The 22,345-nt window shown below is 36.9% G+C and overlaps 1 protein-coding gene across 1 annotated transcript; it reads right to left on the bottom strand.

The window, feature by feature from the left end:
* Window positions 1-19,217: 19,217 nt before the first annotated feature.
* Window positions 19,218-20,213, bottom strand: LOC138871254 (uncharacterized). The gene is made up of 2 exons (XM_070149128.1): window positions 19,566-20,213; window positions 19,218-19,475 (listed from the first exon to the last, which is right to left on the bottom strand). The coding sequence occupies exons 1-2, from the start codon at window positions 20,211-20,213 to the stop codon at window positions 19,218-19,220; spliced, it is 906 nt and encodes a 301-aa protein (XP_070005229.1).
* Between the last annotated feature and the right edge of the window lie 2,132 nt (window positions 20,214-22,345).

Raw genomic sequence — 22,345 nt, 5'->3', positions numbered from 1 at the left:
CTCTCCCGGGGTGAGGCAGGATCTCAACCATCGACGGGACCTCCTCATTTTCCACCGCATCTACCCCTCTGGTGGCCCGAGCAGCAATTTCCGGTATCGGACTAGTGACAGGGAGATCAGCGCGAGAAGAGTCACCAGCCATTTTGATCAGAAGACATGCCAAAGAAACGACGAAAAGAAGGGATGAGAATTTTCAGAGAACAAGAGGGCAAGCAGAAATTTGGGGTATCAGAAAGAAAGTATATCTGCAGAATTCTCTCAAGTAAAAGGTAAAAAAGTGTGTCAATCGAATGATAAGCTCCCTCTATTTATAAGAGACATAAATCCCCCAAGCACGAAGCCCAAGAGTAGCCAATCGAGTCTGATAGGTCACAAAACGTTTCAGTTCCCCAAGAACACGTGCAATAATGGCGATAACCACCAAACAATGCTTTGATACCAAGCGACGTTTCGGTTTCGAAACTGCTGCAACGGTCAATGGGTATCAAAAGAACGCCGCCACTCCGCCAAAAACCTAAGAAATGTAACTAAGGAACAAAAAGTCAGAAGTCAGATTTCGCTCGAATTCGTAACAATCATGATCCGTCTGTCGAGCCCGACAGAGGACGACCCCGATAGATGGAGGGACTAACTGTATTGGTCAAAATCTGACCATCACGACCGAACTGACCGATGTCCCACCTAAGTGGGCGGGCAGTGAAAGATAATCTAGCCCACTTTGTATTCCTTTCCCGACGTCCGACGAGTCAAAAAGAGCAGTGCCTAAAAGCATGACTAAGACACATTGGAGGCAAGAGGGCGTCGGGCCAAGTAAAGGGCAAGAGTATCTTGACTATATATTGTAAAGGAAAACCCTCGATTAGGGGGGCTTTTTTCCTTTTCTCTCTCAAAAGCTCTCATCCTATGTTCTTGATAGAAAGGAAGTCATCTACAGAGGAACATGTAAAAGCTATCTCCCCATCGATTGATGGGAGGCATAATGTTAAATCTCAATAAAATTATTTACATCTTTTCGTCCTATATGCAATCCATTCTATTAGCTCTTTGATCTAAAATTTATTATGTCTGACTAAGATTTTCTCTTTCATCCTCTTTGATTGATTTGTTCAAAAGGGTTTCGATATCTTTTGAGTCAAACATTATTGTTAAAAAAACTATAAGATTTACTAAGATCAATGTTTAATAGAGTACATATTTTTTTCGAAAAATACTTTTCATTCACGAATCAAATATTGAAAAATATTTCTTTTGTTGGAAATCTGAGTTACATCGTACCAAATACACACGTAACCTTATCTATTTATGTTGCAGGCTATCAGGAGTGGCTCTTGCGGTATATCGCCAATAAATTACATATGGCCTTCACTTCCTAAAGATATGATAAAGGACGACCCAAGGAGGACATGATTGGAAAACTGGTCTGGCTGGGAAACAATGCTCCTGGACTACTTTACTGCATTCATATTCTGTCCTCTTCCCTCAAGCGTCATGGTAATGGTCAAGAGACAAAGAACCTCACCAAGCATGACCTTGAGATTTTGAAGAATCGACAACAAAAGTTGGCTGGTCAGGTAATAGTTTCTTGCTAGTTCTTGTTAGGTTAAAACAGACCAAAAAATACTCTTAATACGTTTGACATTGTCCGTTTTGGGCCAAACCTGTATGGTTTTCTCCAAAAGGACTCACACCATTAAAAGTATCAAACTCCTTATAAGTATCTTATTTTTATTTTTTATTTTTCATGTGTGACTTTGTTCACACACACCCAATAATCTCCCCTTGAACTATGTTTCTTCTCTACTTTTCATGTGCGATGTTTACCCTCAGGAACGGATAACAATTAAATTTATAACTGGTTTTAAAGGTACGCGTATTAATTCGATACAAACGATAAATTGTGTTAGATTAGTTAAATAAAGATATAGTAAACTCAAACCACGTGATGAAGATGATTATAGCCTTGATGGAATATCCACCCCGGTCCGGCTCACAAAGACTAGCACTAACGAGCAGGAATAAGAAAAAAAGAAAATGATAATATATTGCCTTGAAATACGTATTACTGTGTCCCTATAAATTATCAAACCCCTCCCTCCTCTTCCCTCCCTATATAGTAGGAGAGTCTTACTCTAGGTACAATTCTATAAAAGAAAAAAAAATCTTCTGTTTAACTGATTACCGGTTCTTCATTGATTCGTGCCGAGATCCACGCCGTGATATCTGGCAAGTCACGTATATTAAAGCCTTCTATTGGTCGTGCTTGATTGCCCGACAATATTCTTCGAAGTCTTTCAGGATTAGGACCGATCCCGAATCATGACCCCGATATTCTCGAGGGTGAGTGTCATGCCCTCAGACTCTGACTCGATGAGACCCTTGCCTCGATTCTAGTCCCTCGTCATCATGTCTCGAGATTCGTTTATCTTATCGGAGACCGGGGTATACCGTGAGCCCGGTTTTACCCGTATACATGCGACTTTATTGACACACACCTAACAATCTCCCCTTTAGCTAAGTTTCACATGATCACCCATTACCATTTATGGGCTAATTTGGAGATTCACTGTGTGCCACCAACATGAACATGAGTATTTTGCGGTCACCAAAGCCCAAGGCTATGTATTTGTCCTCAAAGCTACGAGTAAAGGTCGTAAACCCCATAGACGGGCAAAGGCACTAAGCCGTCCCCCACGTCACACTCTGTCATCTCTATAGTCCCGCCAAATAATTGGCCCTGATACCAGTTGTCGGGCTAAAATGACCCAAAGATACTCTTAACATGGCGTGATATTATCCGTTTTGGGCCAAACCCGCATGGTTTTTCCCAAAAGTCTCACATCCCGAGTCAATTCCTTATAAGTAGTTTACTTTTCTTTTTGGGAAACTTACACAAATGTCCCAAATAAATCTCAACTTACCAACCTCTAGCCATTAGTCATAGACTTACTAAAACTAGCCAACAAAAATTGAAAAACCAAATAATAGGATTCTTTCTCTCAAAGAATCACATGCAAAAATCATCTTTCATATTTTTAAGCGTGATTAATAACACTAGATACAAGACGGATAGAAAATTTCATGAATGAGGTAGCAAATAAGGTGATGAAATACAAAAATATATACAATATTCCAAAAATCTAAACAAAAAAAGAACTTTTTCAATGGGTATAGTTGAAATTCATTAAAAATATATAGATAAGTCAATATACAAAATTTGAGGAAGATTGAAGGTGATTTGGACTGGTTTTGTATCAAAATTCGTAATTAAATCGAGTTCAAAAAAGTCTTCTGCTACACATGTATCACGTATGTATCTCACACACAGGTATATATGGATATACATGTGATACATAATTGATACAAATATGATACATATATGATGCACAAATGATACAGAGTGTGATACACATATCATTTTTTTCATGTTCAGTTTTTACTTCGAATTTTCTATTCAAATCACCTCAAAACTTCACCAAATCATCCCAAAACTGAGATTCAAGCTCCTTAAGTTGTTCCCAATCTATTCTAATACCACCCATTCAAAACAAAGCAAAACTTTGATATTTCTTTCCTACAAATAGCTAATTGGCTAATTTGGCTAATATTAGTAATATTTTATCAATTGGCCAATTTTTGTAATGAGCTACTTATAAATGGACATAGCTGGTAATTTTCCTTTCTTTTTTACTTTCCGTGTGGGACTTTGTTCACACACTCAACAGTTGCTCTTTCCCAAAAAGAATTATACATTTCGAATTTTGAGAGACAACGAGTTGTTCTTTGACTGTGACATTTTTATATGCTTTTAAAATATTTTGAAATGTTAATTATTGTGATTTATAGTAAATTGAACATTTTTGTTGAAAACTTGTACTGCAAATAATGTAAGAATATTTAATATTTGTATATGCATGAATTGTTCAATCCCTTAATATAAGAAAAGCCTAGTATAATGATAAAGGTGATTCAAAAAATATTTTAGTTGTAGCTTCAAATCCTAGCTAGGTATAATATTGTTACATATTTTTGAATCCCTTTATTCCTGGCTAATAACATGTTGCTTCTTTTGTTTGAGTTAAACTTTATGTGGTGACAATTAATGTGTGATTTTCTTTTTACCATCAAGTTAAGGTGCAAATATCCACATTGCTAGTGTATTTAAGTTTAGAATTTACTTTTTCGAATTCCCCGACTCTTAAAATTAGGGGTGTACATAGGCCGGGTTGGTTCGGCTTTTCCCTTTACCAAACCGAATCAAAGGTGTCGGGTTTTTATATTTATAAACCAAACCAAACCAATAACACTCGGGTTTTTCAGCTTTCTATTTTCTCGGGTTTTTCGGGTTTCTCGGGTTTTTGTAGTTCGGCGTCCAAGATTAGAATGGCCAACAGTTTCAATAAATTTCAAATCAACTTCAATGGGCAGCACTACGACTTAAATGAAGAGGCGCAAGAGAAAAGCCAAAAGATAATTGAGATTAAACATATTTAGCACATAGAACAAACTCCCATAAGTATTTAAATTTGCTCAATTTAACAAGTACTTTTCTCCTGTTAAAATTAGCTAACACACAAAAGTATGTTAAAATTAACTAACACACAAAAGTATATCCATACCACTGGACAGAATACCTGTTAAAACTAGCACACACACAAGCATATCCATATCACTAGACAGAAGGAACCCATGCCATCAAGTTGATATGCCTCTGCTTGCCACCAATTTCAACACTTAAATCCAAGGTTAATTACTAAAAAATAACTTCAACAAGTAAACAATTGCTAGAGAAATTCAGTACTTTACTCCAACTCCTTCCAATAGCATTAGATACAAAACAGAATATGGCAAAACTATAACTACATTAGAGTTGATGGAGTAATACTCTAAGATCATCTAGACTATTACAATTCACAACTGTCTCAAGTAAACTTAAGAAGTCTTGGTTAATTAAAAGACTGTGTACAACTAGTAGCTATTAATAACAAACAATCTATTCCATCATGAACTGTAACATCAGGAACAAAGCTGGCTAATCAATCCTCAAAGGTGAGTCTGGATATTCTGAGAGAACAGAAACAATTTGAGTACTAAATAAAATAAAACAAAGTAACAAACAGAACCATATTTGATTAAGAATTGAAGAAAATTACCTTCTTCAATTTCCTCAAGTTTCTGGACTTCCTCCAAAAGGTCTTCAAACTTGCATTCTTTAGAAGGTAATCGTATCCATTGTTGAGTACAAATAAGAGCTTCTACCGTTTTTTGCGATAAAGAACTCCGATAAGTATCAAGAATTCGACCACCTGTACTAAAAGCTGACTCAGATGCAACAATAGAAATAGGAATAGAAAGAACATTCCTAGCAATTTTTGAAACAATTGGATATTTACTAGATGAAGCTTTCCACCAACTCAAGATATTAAAATCCTTGATTTTTACCACATCATCTATCAAGTATATCTCAAGATCGGATTTTCTTTCACTATTTCCCTCCTCTTCCATATATTTCTCCCATTGAGATTGCAACAAATCACCAGGTTCACTCGTTATACCAATGTCACCTTCAATATTGTCATTAGAATTCTCAGAGAAAGAATCATTGTAGTGATTATATAAGCGAGTCAAAATCTCGCCACATCTTCAGACTTTATTCTTCCCAACAAAGTACCATATGCAATGGAAAGAATGTAGTTCACATACTTCATCTTGTATCTGGGATCTAACACAACAGCAATAATTAGTAGCATATTCATACTCTCAAATTTACCCCAATATTTCTCAAGCTTACTTTTCATCCTTTTTGCCATATCAACCAAAGTAAGATCATCACTTTTAGTATACTTAATAATATCATTTCGAAGATTAAAAAATTCATGGAAGAAAGAGTTGGAAGTAGCATACAAACTGCCTAAAAATTTCAATGTTGTTTGATAGAAAATGTTAAGAAACTTGACAAAAGCTTTCACATTCTTCCAATCATCTGTTGATGGATTTCCTCTTATTGTACTTATTTCTCGACAGTATTTTTGGTACTTTTGGTCCTCCAAATACATTCTTGTAAAAGCTTTTTCAAATTTCAAAGCTTTATCTAACATTGTATATGTCGAATTCCATCTAGTTTCAACATCAAGACTCACAAGACCATGAGTGTCTATCTTAACTTTCTCAACAAATGACTTGAAAGAAGCAAACCTTGAAGCAGAAGACCTAACATATTTCACCGCACTCCTTATACGAGAAATTGGCTCAATTTGTTCATCTAACCCATCTTTTACAATCAAGTTCAAAATATGAGCATTACATCTAACATGTAAAAACTCATTTCCAAGTATTCCCCCTTTTCAATCATCAATAAGCACCTTCAAATGCTTAATGGCAGCATCATTAGCAGTTGCATTATCTAAGGTCACTGTAAACAAGTTCTCAATGCCCCAACCTAATAAACATTCCTCAATCCCCTTAGCGATAGTCTCACCCTTGTGATCTTGTGTTTGGAAAAAGTTTAGAATTTTCTTTTGTAGATTTCATTGATCATCAAGGAATGTTGATAATCATCTCCACATCCGGTGCAGAAGGTGTAGTTTCCATCCGAAAAGAGAGTCACTGCACATGATATAGAAAGTTGTAATCTCAAAGCAATAGCTATTAGCTTATGATACAAAACAAAATGAAAAAGATTAACCAAATCTCAAAGCTTATGTTTATAAGAAGTATCTGAAATAGAGATTTGACTTACCCCAAATCAAGATGAGTTGATTCGAAATTAAACTGAGTAGGGACGAACTAAACTTGACTCGGACGAACTGAACTTGAATCAGATGAAGTGAACTTGAATTGAAAAGGAAGAACTCAAGATGTGCGACTGTAGGGTTTGCTTCTCTATCAACTTTGGAAGTGAACGAAAATTTCTTCTCTCCAACTTTGGAAGTGAACTAAACATCAGTACTTGGGTTGGGTGTAATGGTTTGTGGGCTTTTTTACCTAAGTGATCTATGGGCAGTGGGCATAAAAATTGTAGCCCAAATCTGATGTTAAAAAATATAAACTAAGTTAAAGAAATATATATATATAAAATATCGGGTTGGTTTAGTCGCGGGTTGACTTTTTTTAGTTAATACCAAACCAAACCATTTATAGTCGGTTTTTTTTTTTAAATATCAAACCAAATCAAACCAAACCACTAATCGGGTTTTTTTTTTCGGTTTGGTGCGGTTTGCTGTTTGGTTTTGTTCACCCCTACTTAAAATTATCCATTAAGTCTAACAAGCAAGTTTGTGCAGGAGCGTATGAGAAGGAGGGACTTTAACACAGTTGTCCGCGATCTTGTTGTGGTTTCTGGGAAATGGGATTTTGACCCATTGGAACTGAGCAATCCTTTCTCACAAGATGATAGTTGTAGTGCTCATATTTGGCAAGGTAATGAAGACCCACTCGTGCCTTTCCAAATACAGAGATATGTTAGTAAAAGGCTGCAATGGATTAAGTACCATGAAGTTCCTTATGGAGGTCACCATCTACTCTATGACCCAAAACTTTGGGAAGCTATTTTAAGGTCGCTATTGCTTGGTGATGGTTCTAATCAATATGAACCCAAACTAGATGACTAGCTGAATGAATTCACTTGTGAAAAAGGAGTGAGCTAAGGCATTTTCCGTTGATTTCTCTTTAGACTTCTTTTGTCATAATATGCAATATATAATTTTTTGCGTTTATGTTGTATACATGAACATTAGAAGGAATTTTTACATTGTTAATGAATTTAAACATATTATAGTATATTACTCTGTTTGTCAGATTGTTTAGTAGTTAAATCATGTCATTAAAATAATTACATGTTAATTCAGATAACTTGACATGATAGCATAAAAATTTTATTACATCCTAGAATTTACCCTGGCCTTTTCTTAACTAGTATTCGTACATGCGCATTGCACAAAAAATATTAAATATAATTTTTCATAAAAAAATATTACTTGAAAAATACAGTAGAAACAAAGAAACATTCAAATGCTATTATTTATTGAATATACGGATATTCTGTCACGACCCGGACTTCCCACCGTCGGAGCCATGATGACGCCTAACATTTTGCTTGTTAGGCAAGCCAACGTTAGGGATTATTAAACCAATTCTTAAGCCTTTCAGTGATTAACAACAATTAAACCATAACAAGTTAAAAAGAGTAGAAATTCATAACAATCTTAATATATAAAGCTACCCAGAATCTGGAGTAACAATCCACGAACTCTAATATTTAACTACAACAAATTTCTGAAGGAAATATAACTGTTTTCGATACAAAAGAAACAGTAAAGTGAATGTATGGAAGGGGACGTCAGGGCTTGCGGACGCCAACAAGTCTACCTTGGGTCTTCGATCAGATGAAGCCAGCAGCTAAACACAAGATCAGCTCGGACCAATACCGAAATCTGCACAGAAAGTGCAGAGTGCAGTATCAGTACAATCGACCCCTTGTATTGGTAAGTTTCGAGCCTAACCTCAGCGAAGTAGTGACGAGGCTAGGACAAGACAACAACATAAACCAGTGCAGTTAGACAATATACAAGCAATAACAACTAATAGCAGCTAAACAGATAATAATGGGAGGGGGAAATATGCTGAGGGGAGTACAAGATCATGAAAATGGTAACAGTAAAGAGACACAACAAACAACATGCTTTGCACCAATGGAAATATTAAACATGGCAAAAACAAGTGCACGGCATCACCCTTCCTGTTTTTACTCTCATCCTCACCATAATATGTCACACCTCCTTTTTTTCGAGGGGTAGGGAGTTTTTCCAATTAAAGTGACAATAATTGAAATAAGATTATTTATTTAATTTCAGTATCGCCACTTGGAATAATTATGGTGTCCTAAGTCACCGGTTTATTTTAGATCCCAAATCGAGAAAATTGACTCTTATTTATGGTCTGCGAACACAGAAGACCGGATAAGGAATTCTGTTAACCCGAGAGAAGGTGTGAGGCACTCTCGGGTTCCATGGTTTTAGCACGGTCTCTTAACTATTAATAATTGGCATAATTATGTTATTTATTAAATATTCAAAACCTATGTGTATATCATTCCTTTTAACCGCTTTTAATATTTATGAAATTTGTTTGAACAAGTCGCGATGTCACGCACTTGTTTGTTTTTGTACACATTGCGAATCGTGTCACGGGAACCGTACCCACGATCTACAGCATGTTTATTTTATTATTATTTGAAGTTATGGTCGGGTCACATGAAATGCACACCCAAATTGAGATTTATGTATCGTGAATATGCCACGGGAACCGTACCCATAGTTGCGATAATTTATTTAATTAATGCACCTAAAACAAGCTGCGGTGTTTATGAATTGTTCTCCTAAACTCATTTGAGATTCATGAAAATCGTGCGATATGGTAGAAGAAAAGTTGGAGTCATTATTTGATTTGCTCATATGATTAAGGATTTTCATGCGTTCAATCCAATTCAAAAGCTTATTGGCTCCGGTCCTTTAGTTCACGAGAATATTCGAACAATCAATCAATCTGCTTGACTTTGTTAACTTAATTTTCTATCACTATATTTTTAATCCTAAAGCCTTAAAGCCTTTATCCTTTAGTAAGGCATTGGAAACAGAATTCAAATTCACTTTAGTTATTAAAAATTCGTCCGAATATAAATTACACGAAAGAAGCACACAAACAATAATCAGTGTTCCCAGAACTCAATGAACATTCAATTCCTACCAATTGCACTCAGATGTTCTTCTCCAAAACTTTAATTGCACGACTTAACTCGCATCAGTATGTACCACAACAATCTCAGCAAAACAGTGAACAACAAAATACCTCAAATAGCATGTTAACATATCTAGATAATGGAAGTGTATGGTTACAGTAGCAAGAAGACTGAAGCATGATGAACTCTCAAAGGCTTGCACAATTTTAGTTTCAATATGAAAGATATCCAACAGGGACAAAATTGTTTAAGGTATGAAGCATTCACTCAATTACTGTTCTCACAAATCAACTCATTAACAGTGGCGGATCCAGGATTTTGTGCACGTGGGTTCAGGCAGAAAGTAAAGTCATCGTCATTATTTGACAGTAAAAGCAACAAAGGCATAACAACAGTCTTTCCTTTTGCTCTTTATTTTACTTCAAGACTAGAGCTGTCAATATGGGTGGGGCCGGGCTAGCCCAGCCCAGCCCACGTGAGCTTTAGCAATTGACGGGCTGGGCTAGGCTAGCCCACCATTTTGATGGGCCTTATAATGGTCAGCCCACCCCAGCCCTATGTGGGTTGCGGGCCCCCACGGGCCGGCCCATCATTTTTAAAAATATAATTGTATATTTTTTCTTTAAGTTCTGACCTAAAAAAAGATAATTATTTAAAAGTTAAAAAATATCTTATTGGAAAAAATTCGCAAAATTTAATAACTTTTTATATTGTTCCAATATATCACAATAAATACTAAAAAAAGTAAAAGACGGTACTATATTTCATTCACTAAAAGTCAAAACTTAAAACAACCTATTCAAGAGAACGTTCATGATGCTTATGATATATCCAACACATCATCTTCATCAAACACATTTGAATCCGCTTGTGACAAGGTTGTCTTAATTAACATCTTCACTTTCATCTACAATTCATATGCAATATTAATTAGTTAAATATTAAAAATAATTAAATTTTAAAAATTAATAATATTTAATTTCACATAAAAATTATTACCAGTTTGAGTTCGGGAAAACTTGTGCAACCAATTTCAAATAGTAACAAGTGTTTGGACATTTTCATAATAAATGCAACTTCTGTACTTTGTAAGAACACGCCACCAATGCTAAATGTTGATTCCGATGGTACAATGGTAATAAGAATGCTAAGTACATCACGCACCATCATTGAAAGATTGAGATATTTTCTAGAATGGTCCTTCCAATATATGACAACATCATCTCTTGAAACTTCTCAAGATCAAGTTTTGGTTCCTCTTAGTAAAGATCCAATTCTGACTTTCCATCTCTATAAGGCAGTATACTTTTTATTTTTTATATATTTTAAATAAATATTTTATTAGGCCCACGGGCCGGCCCGGCCCAGCCTCAGTCAAGCCTCACGGGCCACGGGCTTACTCGGGCCGGGCTTAAAAGCCTCATTTTTAAACAGGCTCTAAAAATTCTAGCCCAGCCCTGCTAAATCACGGGTTGGGCTGGCCCAACGAGCCAAGCCCATATTGATGGCTCTATTCAAGACCTCATTTTTCTATTGAGCTCTTAAAAAAATGAAAATAATAAAAGTGAACAACATATCTATTTACTTTTTCAAATTTAACAATTTATTGAACTTTTTTTTGAATATTACGTTACCAAATCAATTCAATCTATACCAAAACAACAACTCTATTTATTGATTAAATCTAACAGATTAACAACTGCTGAAATATTCATTATAATAAACAATTTATGAAAAAATAATAACAATAGAATAAAAATATAAACTAAAATAGAGTTATAATTTTAATAGTATCAGAATTTGAAACTATGAAAATTAGCTAAATTAAATAATAATTAAGAAAAAAAAAAAAAAAGGGGCTACAATGAGGAGGTAAGCAAAACAGTTCAAATGAATTATAACATGCTTTTGGAAAAATAAAGAGCAGGAACCAACTCGACACCTCACCTACTTCCTGAACCCGCTTAAACCAACTCGACCAACTATTGTTTCTGTCAAGCAGGTTCAACTTAATATACTTATCCGATATTGTGTTGTTTAAGAAAATATTTTCCACATAAAATAATGAATTTTTTTGCGAAGAACACATGTGGGTCCGCCCCAGCTTATTAACACTTGAACTTTAACAGAGAAGAACACATGTTTAAAACAACATTAATCACAGATATTATACTAATATTCTTAGTTAAAGAGTAACAATAATTATCTCGGGCATGGTAGGAACGAGGTTCCAAATTATTTTTACGCGTTTCAGTCCGTATGCTAATCAGAAAGGGAGGAGACAAACTAAACTGCTCAAAAACTTCCACCAAAGATGTCTATAGATTCTAATACAGTGGAGTCATGACTTCGGCACTACACGACAATAGAAATGGCAAATCGACAAAGAGTATTTTGGGACATAGTTACTGCCTTAACACCAAAGAGAACTCGATCGAACCAACCTTAAGCAAGGAATCGCGACGGATTTCAGAAATTAAGTAAATTAATTAATTCATCAACGAGCAGAAATCTTAACAACTATTTCCAGTACTCTGTTTTATACTCAAATAAGAAAAGGTATGGATATTCATAACAAACACACTGCAGAACTGATATCCAGCTTAACAGCCTCATAGAGAGGACATAAACATTCATGTACCATATAACTTCATTTCATCAAAATTTACTACACAAAATTTGGAAAGAAGACAAGAGTAAGAATCTAACCTTGAAAAAATGAATTTGAACCTTGGTTGTTTGACAACTTTAAGACCCAAAAACGAACAGGACCGCCACGGAGCTTCGAACCTCGACTGAAACTCCTGTGTTTTAGTGTTTGGAGCTGTTGTTTCGGGTTATTTTTGGCAGCATTTTTTGCTGTTTTGCAGCTGATTTTCGCTGCTCCTCTTGTCTGTTTTCGCAGCTGGTTTTGCTGCAATTTTGGGGTGAGATTTGGGCTGAAATTTGTGATGGTTTATTGTTGATTTCGTAGCTGTTTCGAGAGGCGAACTAGCAGCGTGTTTGCTTGTTTTCAGGTGCTGTTGTGGCTGCGTTTCTGAGACTGTTTTTCAGCTACATTTGGAGTCAAGGCAAAAGTATTTTCATGGAGTTTTCTAGCTTGGTTTTATTGTGTTTTCAAACAGACAACTACGATGCAAAATGGACCAAGAAGATGGTTGAAGGTGGAGCTAGAGTGGCGTCAATGGAGTGAAGGAGTGAAGGGCTGCTGCATTTTCTTGGTTCTTAGAGGAAGAGTTTTTTTTTTTTTTTTTTTTGTGTGTCCATGGATTTATGTTTAATTTTGGTTATAAAAGAGTTGTGGGTTAGAGAATGGGTAAATGGGCGGAAGGGAGGAGTGGGCTGCCAGAATTTGGTCTCAAGTTTGGGCCAAATTTACCTTTAGAAGTGACCCTTTAAATTTACAAAACTAAAATAATAATTTCTTTTCCTAAAATATCATACCATAAAAATGTAAAATCAATCCTAATTAATTAAAACAACTATATTATGATATGAAAATACTTTTTTGGTATTTTTAAGGATTGTACTAAAATAAAAATGTGTTAAAAATAATATCTTTCTGAAAATAGCTAATACCTGAATTAAATAGAAAAATGAAACTACTTTTTTTTTTAAAAAAAAATTTGCTTTAAAACTAGAATTAAAACTAACAATAAAGTGAAATCCTATAGAAATAAACTCAAATACATATTCTAAAAATACTAAGATTATTAAAGATAATTCTAATGTGTGGGTCAAAAATTACATGCTTACAGCTGCCCCTCTTTGCTTGGAAACATGAAGTATTTTTGAGAAAAGAAATAAGTAAGCGATGTAATTGATTTCTGACTGGACACTTATTCAAAAGAGAAGAAAGATGGATAGAAGATTGTGACCGAGCCCTGATATCTGAGCTGCCTACATATCTTTGGCTATAAAGAAATCATGCCACGTGTAGTTCAGAGGTGGATGAAGTGATGGAGTGTGTGGAGAGGATGAGAGAGTCGAGTGAGGTTCCGCCGAGGTTCCGGTCCACAGTTCCTGTTATAACATCAGAATCAAAATCTAAAAGAACTAAACAAGCCTATCAGCTATGAATTATAAGATTCCTATCTATAAGTCTTCTGAAGCTTGATCGTGAGTCTTGAATGGTTCTTCATGTAGACTTTTGATTTGAACCTTGATGCTTGCTAGCTGCAGGTACTAATTCATTCTTCTTTAAATTTTCGGACCACAACCAGACACGTCGTGCTCGTGACTTCAGCCACGTCTTGAGCAGTTCACATCTTTCTTTGCTTCTGCATTTTGGATTCACTTCTTTTTTCTTTTCTTTTATTCTGATTGAAACTACTTCTGTTGGTCATCTTGGACTGTCTACTCGCATTCTTGAGGCGAGCTTCTGCTACTTTTAACTTGAATTGAATTCTGAAATGACTTCCCTCGTTCTCCGGGTGGGCGCCTGCTACTACAGCAAAACAGACAAAACAAAAGAAACTTTTTTGCCCCAGTTTGCACTAGGAAGATTTGTGAGTTGTTAGCAAGACTATAAATCACCTATGCCATTGATGAAGGGTGCAATGATGAGAGTAAAATTGAAGACTCGACTAGAATGTGCGTCTCCTGTGAGTAAAACCAAGAAAAATTTCGACTAGCAAATGCGTCTGCTAAAGAAAACCTTAATGACCTGAACTAGGAAGTGCATCTCCTTGGGATGAACTCAAATGACCCAAACTAGAAAGTGTGTCTCCTAGGAGTGAAATCTCAATTTAGGAAGTGCATCTCCTAAAATAATAAACTGCAAGACCTAGAATAGGAAGTACGTCTCCTATGAGTGAAACTTGAATGAAACAAACTAGGAAGTGCCTCTCCTAGGGTAAAATATCAATTTAGGAATTTTGTCTCTTAAAACAAAAATATAACTTTAAAACCCGGACTATGAAGTGCGTCTCCTAGGGGTGAAATCTCAATTTAGGAAGTGTGTCTCCTAAAATAAAAATATAACTTCAAAACCCGGATTAGAAAGTGCGTCTCCTATGGGTGAAACTTTAATGACCCAAACTAGGAAGTGCGTCTCCTAGGGGTAAAACTCGAATGACTCAAACTAGGAAGTGTGTCTTCTAGGGATGAAACTTGGATGAACCAAACTAGGAAGTGCGTCTCCTACGACTAAACTTAAATGATCCAAACTAGGAAGTACGTCTCCTAGGGGTGAAATCTCAATTTAGGAAGTGTGTATCCTAAAACAAAAATATAACTTGAAAACCGGACTAGGCAGTGCGTCTCCTACGGGTGAAACTTCAATGACTCAAACTAGGAAGTGTGTCTCCTACGGGTGAAACTTCAATGACTCAAACTAGAAAGTGCGTCTCCTAGGGTAAAATCTCAATTTAGGAATTGCATCTCCTAAAAAAATATAACTTCAAAGATCCAGACTAGGAAGTACATCTACTAGGGGCGAAATTTCAATGACTCAATCTAGGAAGTGTGTCTCCTAGAAATGAAACTTGAATGAACCAAACTAGAAAGTGCGTCTCCTAGGGTAAAATTTCAATTTAGGAATTGCGTCTCCTAAAAATATATAACTTGAAAGACCCAGACTAGGAAGTGCGTCTGCTAGGGACAAAATTTCAATGACTCAATCTAGGAAGTGCATCTCCTAAAAATGAAACTTGAATCAACCAAACTAGGAAATGCGTCTCCTAGGGTAAAATCTCAATTTAGGAATTTCGTCTCCTAAAAAAATATAACCTGAAAGACCCAGACTAGGAAATGCATCTCCTAGGGGTGAAACTTCAATGACTCAAACTAGGAAGTGCGTCTCCTAGGAATGAATTTAAATGACCAAAGCTAGAAAGTGCGTCTCCTAAAAAGTATAATCTGAAAGACCCCCACTAGGAAGTGCGTCTCCTAACGGGTAAAACTTCAATGACTTCAACTAGGACGTGCGTCTCTTAGTGATGAATTTAAATGACCAAAACTAGGAAGTGTGTTTCCTAGGGTGAAATCTCAATTTAGGAAAGCCAAAAACTTTTCTTAACTAGGGAAAATGCCTAGGAGGTATGGTTCTTCTCAACTAAGGAAATTGCCTAGAAGGTGATGATCATCTCAATTAAGGGGGTGCCTAGGAGGTAAAAAAAACATTCTCAAACAGCCTTTGTGCTGACGAAACTGGGCATGACACCTGAAAGGTTCAAACTTCCAAGCTTTGATTTGGACACAATCTTCGTCCCTTTTTTTTTTTGGCAATCCGCTAGGCAAGCGCCTAGGGCTAGTTTTTTATTAATAAAAGAAAAGAAAAAATATAACAATTAGGAAAAGTACAAATAAGGGGACAATAGCATCGGTATTGTTACCCATATGTCTTGGCTATATAATCACTCCTCTGCGCCTCACATTGCCTTATGTTGGTAGCCTCATGTAGAGGATTCATGGTGTAGCTACCGGCAAAGTCTCACGAGAGCATATAATCTCATAGCCGTGTGAATGTTTTTCCAAAGGTAGGACCAAGGCAATACAAACCGGGCTAAACCTTACCTTATTAATCCTATTGAGGCATAAAAAACCTCAACTACTAACAAGCATGTAAAAAGTAAGAACTTGAAAGGACCAAATATTCTATGATCATCACAGAGTTTATAACATATTATGTGATGATATTACAGATGAGAATACTAAGAAAGTGGTAGAATAAAATGTAGTACCAATTTGATTCATGTCCCTTTTTTTCCAAACCTGTAAAATCTTCAAATTGTAATTTTTTGTCGTTTTCCTCATCTGTCTTCAATATGTATTCAAGAATCATCATTTCTTTTTGAACGATTGGACCTTGTTGATGTAGTTGGGGCAACCTGTTTTTGTTTGGCAACCCTCATTGGAAGTCGCCTAAAAATTCCTTACTCACTCACCTTGCCGTCCCAGCTCTTTTTCCTTGTATGATTCTTCTTAATTTGTCTGCTGTGCATTGGTGATAAATCACCTTGTTTTGCTGCATGTGCATGACATTCTTTCAAAATTGCATCTTCTTCTCCTTCCTTATACATATCACTATCCACATTTACTGGATTTGGCATGTCTTTTAAAAGTTTTTGTGCCATCAAACCATTTCCATCTTGTCTGTTAACCAACGTTGTCTTGTTTTGACTTTGTTTTGTGCCTTTCACCTGGTTGCTGGTCCTATCCCCATGCCCAGTGCTACCAACTTGATTTGTATTTAGAGAATTTAGGGGCTTATAACTTACAAGCGCATCAAGTAGATTTCTGTCCTCCATCGTGATAACAGGTGCCCTTATAGCTAACTGCTGTTGTCCAACAGTTGAAGACGTTACTGCTGCTCCTGCATTGTTTTCATTCTGATGCTGTAATGAATCGAGCAACTGTCTATCCTCCAAAGTGATAGCTGGTGGCTTGTATCCTGCTGCTACTGTCCACCAGTTGGAAGTGTGACTATAGCTCCTGAGATGTTTGCATTCAGCTGCTGCTGCCCATAATTTTGACCATCTGGAGCATTCTGGTTACTAGGTGTTGCTTTATTTTGAACTATGTTTCCATCTACTGCACTTTTGACTTTTAGAGCAGCAATTGGAGAGTTCTTGGGAATGAAAGCTGGAGCATTGAGATTCAACTTGCTTTTGTGGCTCGCTTTTAGTATACCCTCTGGTTTAGGCGTTGTTGGTGAGTCAAGTTCTTCACCTGCACTCTCTTGATTAACCTCATGATCTGCCTCTTCAGATGAGTATCCAGCAAAATCAACACCACAATTTTCTTCATCATCATACTCACATTGGTCAGACCACAACTTGGATTTAATTGCCATCGCCCTCACATTTGCATTAATAACCTTATTGTTATTTCCTGTAGAAATTATCATCTGCTCTGATTCACCACCATGCTCACCAAATGATTCTAGCGATTGAGAAGGGACCTCCTGTACCGATGTGTTCAAAGCGACCAATGATTGCCTGATCAAAGGCTTTGCATTCATCATCATGTCCATCTGAGTCTCTTTAACGATTTTTGCTACTTCTAGACTAGAACTATGCAGCTTTGGAGCATTGGACATTGTGGTTGTAGTAGACAATTGGATTGCCTCGGCCTTTTGCGCATCAACAGGAACAATGTCCTTCGACACCATTAGTCGACCACCTGTGTTCTTGGTATGTTTTGGAGTTGTGTTCATCATCATAGCTACCAGGGCATCGTTTACCATTTTATCAAGCTCCAAATTGGCAATATGTAGCGTTGGAGTATCTGCATCACGAATTTGGCTTGTCTCTCCAGTGTGATCACCACCAGATGCGATCTCAAGTCGAACACTGCCCGGTGTATTTTTATGCTGCTTTTCACTACCTGCAGAATTAGTTTTTCCAGCAGTTGGTCGTGTCTCGTCATCCATCTGTTGTTCCTCATTAATATGCTCACCCTCATTCACCAAAGCATTGAAAGAGTTCAAAACTCTAATATCCTTTGATGGTACAATCTGATTTTGAAACATTGGAGTTTGCTTCTTGCTAGGTGATTTATTCACCACTTTCCAGTTGTTACTCTTTGTAAGTGATTTGACTGGAGTTGTGGCTGGTTGGTTTGGAGTATCATGATCTGAAATACCATGTAGTGCACCTTTTATCTCATTAGGCTTAGCACCGGTAGCATTTGTAGTACCTACAACCCCTACACCTATTGTATCATGCCCCACAGAGTTTTGATCACCAGGTTCCCAGCCATTTTTTCCTCGATCAACATCAGCCTCCTCTAGTGGCACGATAAGAGCTGAAGCATGCGGTGTATTTGAATTGTTAATAACACCATCAACAGAAGTCATAACCCCTTCATTAATGAGCCCAGCACCTGCCTTAACACCTGTAGCATCTGCACTTCCCTTAACATCAGCATCTTCAAGTTCCTGCTCCTCATCTTGCACTACAGTATCTATTAACTCAGCTATTTTTTCAGTTAGATCAACATGTGCAGCAGTAGCTTTAATAACCCCAGCAGTAGGTCGATTACTAGTTGCATTCAGTGCCATATTAGCCTCCAATATTGAACCTACAGAAACTGATTGTTTTTCAGCTTTGTCCAATTGTCCTACCACTGCTAATGCTGTATTGTTCTTAGCAAAGATTGCTCGAACAGCTACAGCTAAAGCACTATTATCCATCAGCCCAGGTTCAAAAGCTGAACCTTTAGAAGTTCCAGCTAAAGCTTGATCAACCACAGTATTTTTTGCAGCCTTCAAGTCCTGAGAAACTCTAGCAAGGGCTTCAGCAACTGGAACAATTGCACTAGAAACAGCATTTCACCCTGCATCATCAGAATCAACATTACCTCAATGTGTTGCTGCTATAAGCCCTACTGCACCATTAGCACTACTTACAATTTCACATTGAGTTTGTCCTACATTATTCACATCATTGACCTTCCCAGCTGATTGGTTTTGTACTGTACCAGCAATAACTTCACTTGCACGATTTACCATTCTACAATTGTTCACAATAGCTATTTGTTTTCATCCTACTGTTTGTACTACCTGCTCCTGTTCAGATCTTTGTTGTTCTGCTTCACCAATTAGTTGTCTAACCCTCTTTGAATTAAGAAATTCCCTAGCATCACCCTGTAATTTCTCAACACTTCCTAGATCCTCTACTTCATCCCTCTCAACTACATCCTCCTTTCTATTCTCGATCCTCCAACGGCAAGATCTTTCATCGTGGCCTTGATGTTTACCACAAGTACAAAATTGTGGAAGGTTATCATACACGATCTCCTGAAAGTGTTCAACAGTTTTCCCTTAATTTCTATCAACAATATGAATCCTAACACGCTTAGGATGTTTGTCCAGTAGGTTTATCAACACCTTAACCCTCGCCATACTTGGTCGCATTCTATCTTGTGTCGCTTTGTCCACTACTAAAGGCTTCCCTACAGCTGAAGCTATGGATATTAAGGATTTCTTTGCAAAGAAATTTGCAGGCATATCAGGCATAGAAATCCAAACAATTGCTCTAAAGGTTTCTTTACGTGGATTAAATCCCATCGACCATGGGAAAGACCTAAAGAAGAATTCATCTCCCTTTGCCTTAACATAACCAGTAGTTTTTGATAACACCTGAACAAAATCATCAAAGAGATCAAACCTTACGAATATATGTCGATATTCAAGCTGTCTGACATTACAATAACCTTTGACATCAAATTGTTTTGGAATAAGTTGTCGCAACTCCTGAATATCTGGCTTCCCATATGAGAACTTAAGAATAACTGCTTGATGAAGTCCCTCCTCAATCGTAAACGCATTAACATCTTCAGTTAAGAATTCAATCGTTGGTTCTCCATGAACCATGTTGACAGGCTTCAACTCGAGTTTTGATGAAACTACGGCAGATTTTCCTTTATAAACCAGTGCAGCATATGACTGTTTTGGAATAACGTTTGGGTGTGTTACATTAGTGTTTTGAGTTGCCTCTCCCACAGCCAAAGGCTGGGGATAGATCGATGCATCCATGGAGTTATTCAACACTCCATTTCCATAGAAGAAGAAGCAGTAGCGATGAAGATCTCTGGAAAAAAAGAGTTGCGTGCTACAGTAACCTCGAACTAAAATTCAAGATCTCTTACAAATCGCCATGGATTTGAGGATGAAACCAATTGGGGATTGTGCGCAAAGAGAAGATGCTTCTTTTGACACCAAATTTGTAAAATTCCACCGCCAGACACCGGAGTTATGGCACTTGAATAGTGACGATTCACAGCAGTCCTAGAGAGAAGGAGGAGCATTCCTAGTTGGGTTTGACAATGGGGGTTTAGAAATTTTTTTTTGTCATCCACTTGTCTTCGTCCCTGTTTCAAAAAAAGGAAACTTGTGAGTTTAAAATGTGGTGGTTGGTTCGTGGCCTTGACTTTGAGGGCGATTCCTCTTGCACTTGTCATGATTAACTTGCACTTCAACTTGGAAAACAGTGATTGTTATCCGCCAACCATTTTCTGGACAACCCTTACCACAACAAATATTCCTGATTCGTTCATGTCCAATACCTTATACCTAATTAATTGCACTCGTATTCACCAAATCTTAGCATTTTACATCAATCCCAAAGAACATCTATTATCACCAAACTCAGTGCACACATTATTCTCCTATGTCTTATGTTATTTTGACGTGTTTGCCAGACTCTGCTTTGTGTGATTGAAAAGCTGGTAGCAGATTTTGAAGTCATTTCTCACTTGTTTCGACAAAAATAGACTCAGAATGGACTCAAACAAAATAGGAGGAACTAAGTAAGGAAAAGAAGAAAGAGAGATGGCATCTAACAAGAAAATTGTCTACCCAGGAAAAAGAAAAAAGTAGAAACTAATCTGATTTGAAAAACAAGCTCCACTGATCATGACATGCATTTTGGATTAAGTGGTCTGATCCGTCCAACCAATCACACTTTTAGTTTATGTCCCTTCTTCATACATCAAAAATTGGGCTTTCAATGATCCAATTTCTCTGTAAAGTCATGAACCTCATTCGGCTTGTAGCCCTGAAGAGTTTTCACAGTAGACCTCTCTCATTTGTTCATCTCTCAACTCACCGTCGCCTTACGGTGCCCTCGAAGATTTTCACCAATAAGACTCTCTCATTTTAAATTTTCTCTCAACTCTCCATCGCCTTACGGTGCTTGTGAGGGTCTTCACCCATAAGACTTTCATTTTATTCATCTTTCCTTGTGCCCATGAACAAATGTTACCCATGATGTGAATCATATATCTATCTCGCTTGACTTAGCATTCCTCAAAGATTAACTGGAAGGTCTTTCTTCTGACCGTAGTGTAGGCTTTTGGACAAGGTTAGAAAGAAAGGGCGACATGCAGGCTCAAAACAGCTTAAAAGAAAGGGTTCAAAATTACAACTTTTGGAATCATATCTTTCGCAAAACCAAAACTTTTGCCCCAGTTTCTTTGGGTTTGGGGAATTTTGGGTTTTTATTTCGAGGAGACCGAACTGTGTAAGGCTACCTACGTATCCTTAAAAGAAATCAGGTCAAACGTAGTTCAAGCATAAACGTTGTTTTGTTTTTGTTGTTTTTTTCCTTTTTCTTTTCTCTTTCCTTTTCTTTCTTTTCTTCTTCTTCTTCTTCTTCTTCTTCTTTTTTTTTTCTCTATTTTCTAATTCTACTTCTGGTTCCAAAAGAGGGGTATGAAAGAAAATAAATAAGGCTCAAAAGGGGTAGCAAAGGATAACAGTGTTTGGGTAACAGAATAAAATGCCTTCGTCATACCAAACTTTGATAAATCCAAGTACAAATCATGCAATTGAAAATAAGTAGAAGAACCATGCACAATGTCTCTTTATGGCATCAACACAAACTCAAAGTGCCTATGGGCAATACCTTTGTCCCAATGAATGACCCTCGCCAGTTCGAAGCAGAATTGACTCAATCTTATATTGATGTGGAGGGATGCATTTCAACATTGACTGATCTACCTCAAACCGCTTGAGAGACATTTCCTTATTGTATGCTCTTATCAACCTCTTGATTTTCCAAACTAACTGCCTTAGTTTCACTCGATTCAAGCTTCAGGTTATCTTAGAATGCATGAATATTTAATTGTTCCCTCAAATGCATCTTTTTATCATACTCAAAATTGTGT

Source organism: Nicotiana sylvestris, chromosome 6 (assembly GCF_000393655.2).
Source record: "Nicotiana sylvestris chromosome 6, ASM39365v2, whole genome shotgun sequence".
NCBI classification, from domain to species: Eukaryota; Viridiplantae; Streptophyta; class Magnoliopsida; order Solanales; family Solanaceae; genus Nicotiana; species Nicotiana sylvestris.
Note: the sequence above shows the minus strand (reverse complement) of the source record. Positions and strands in the feature narration are given on the sequence as shown.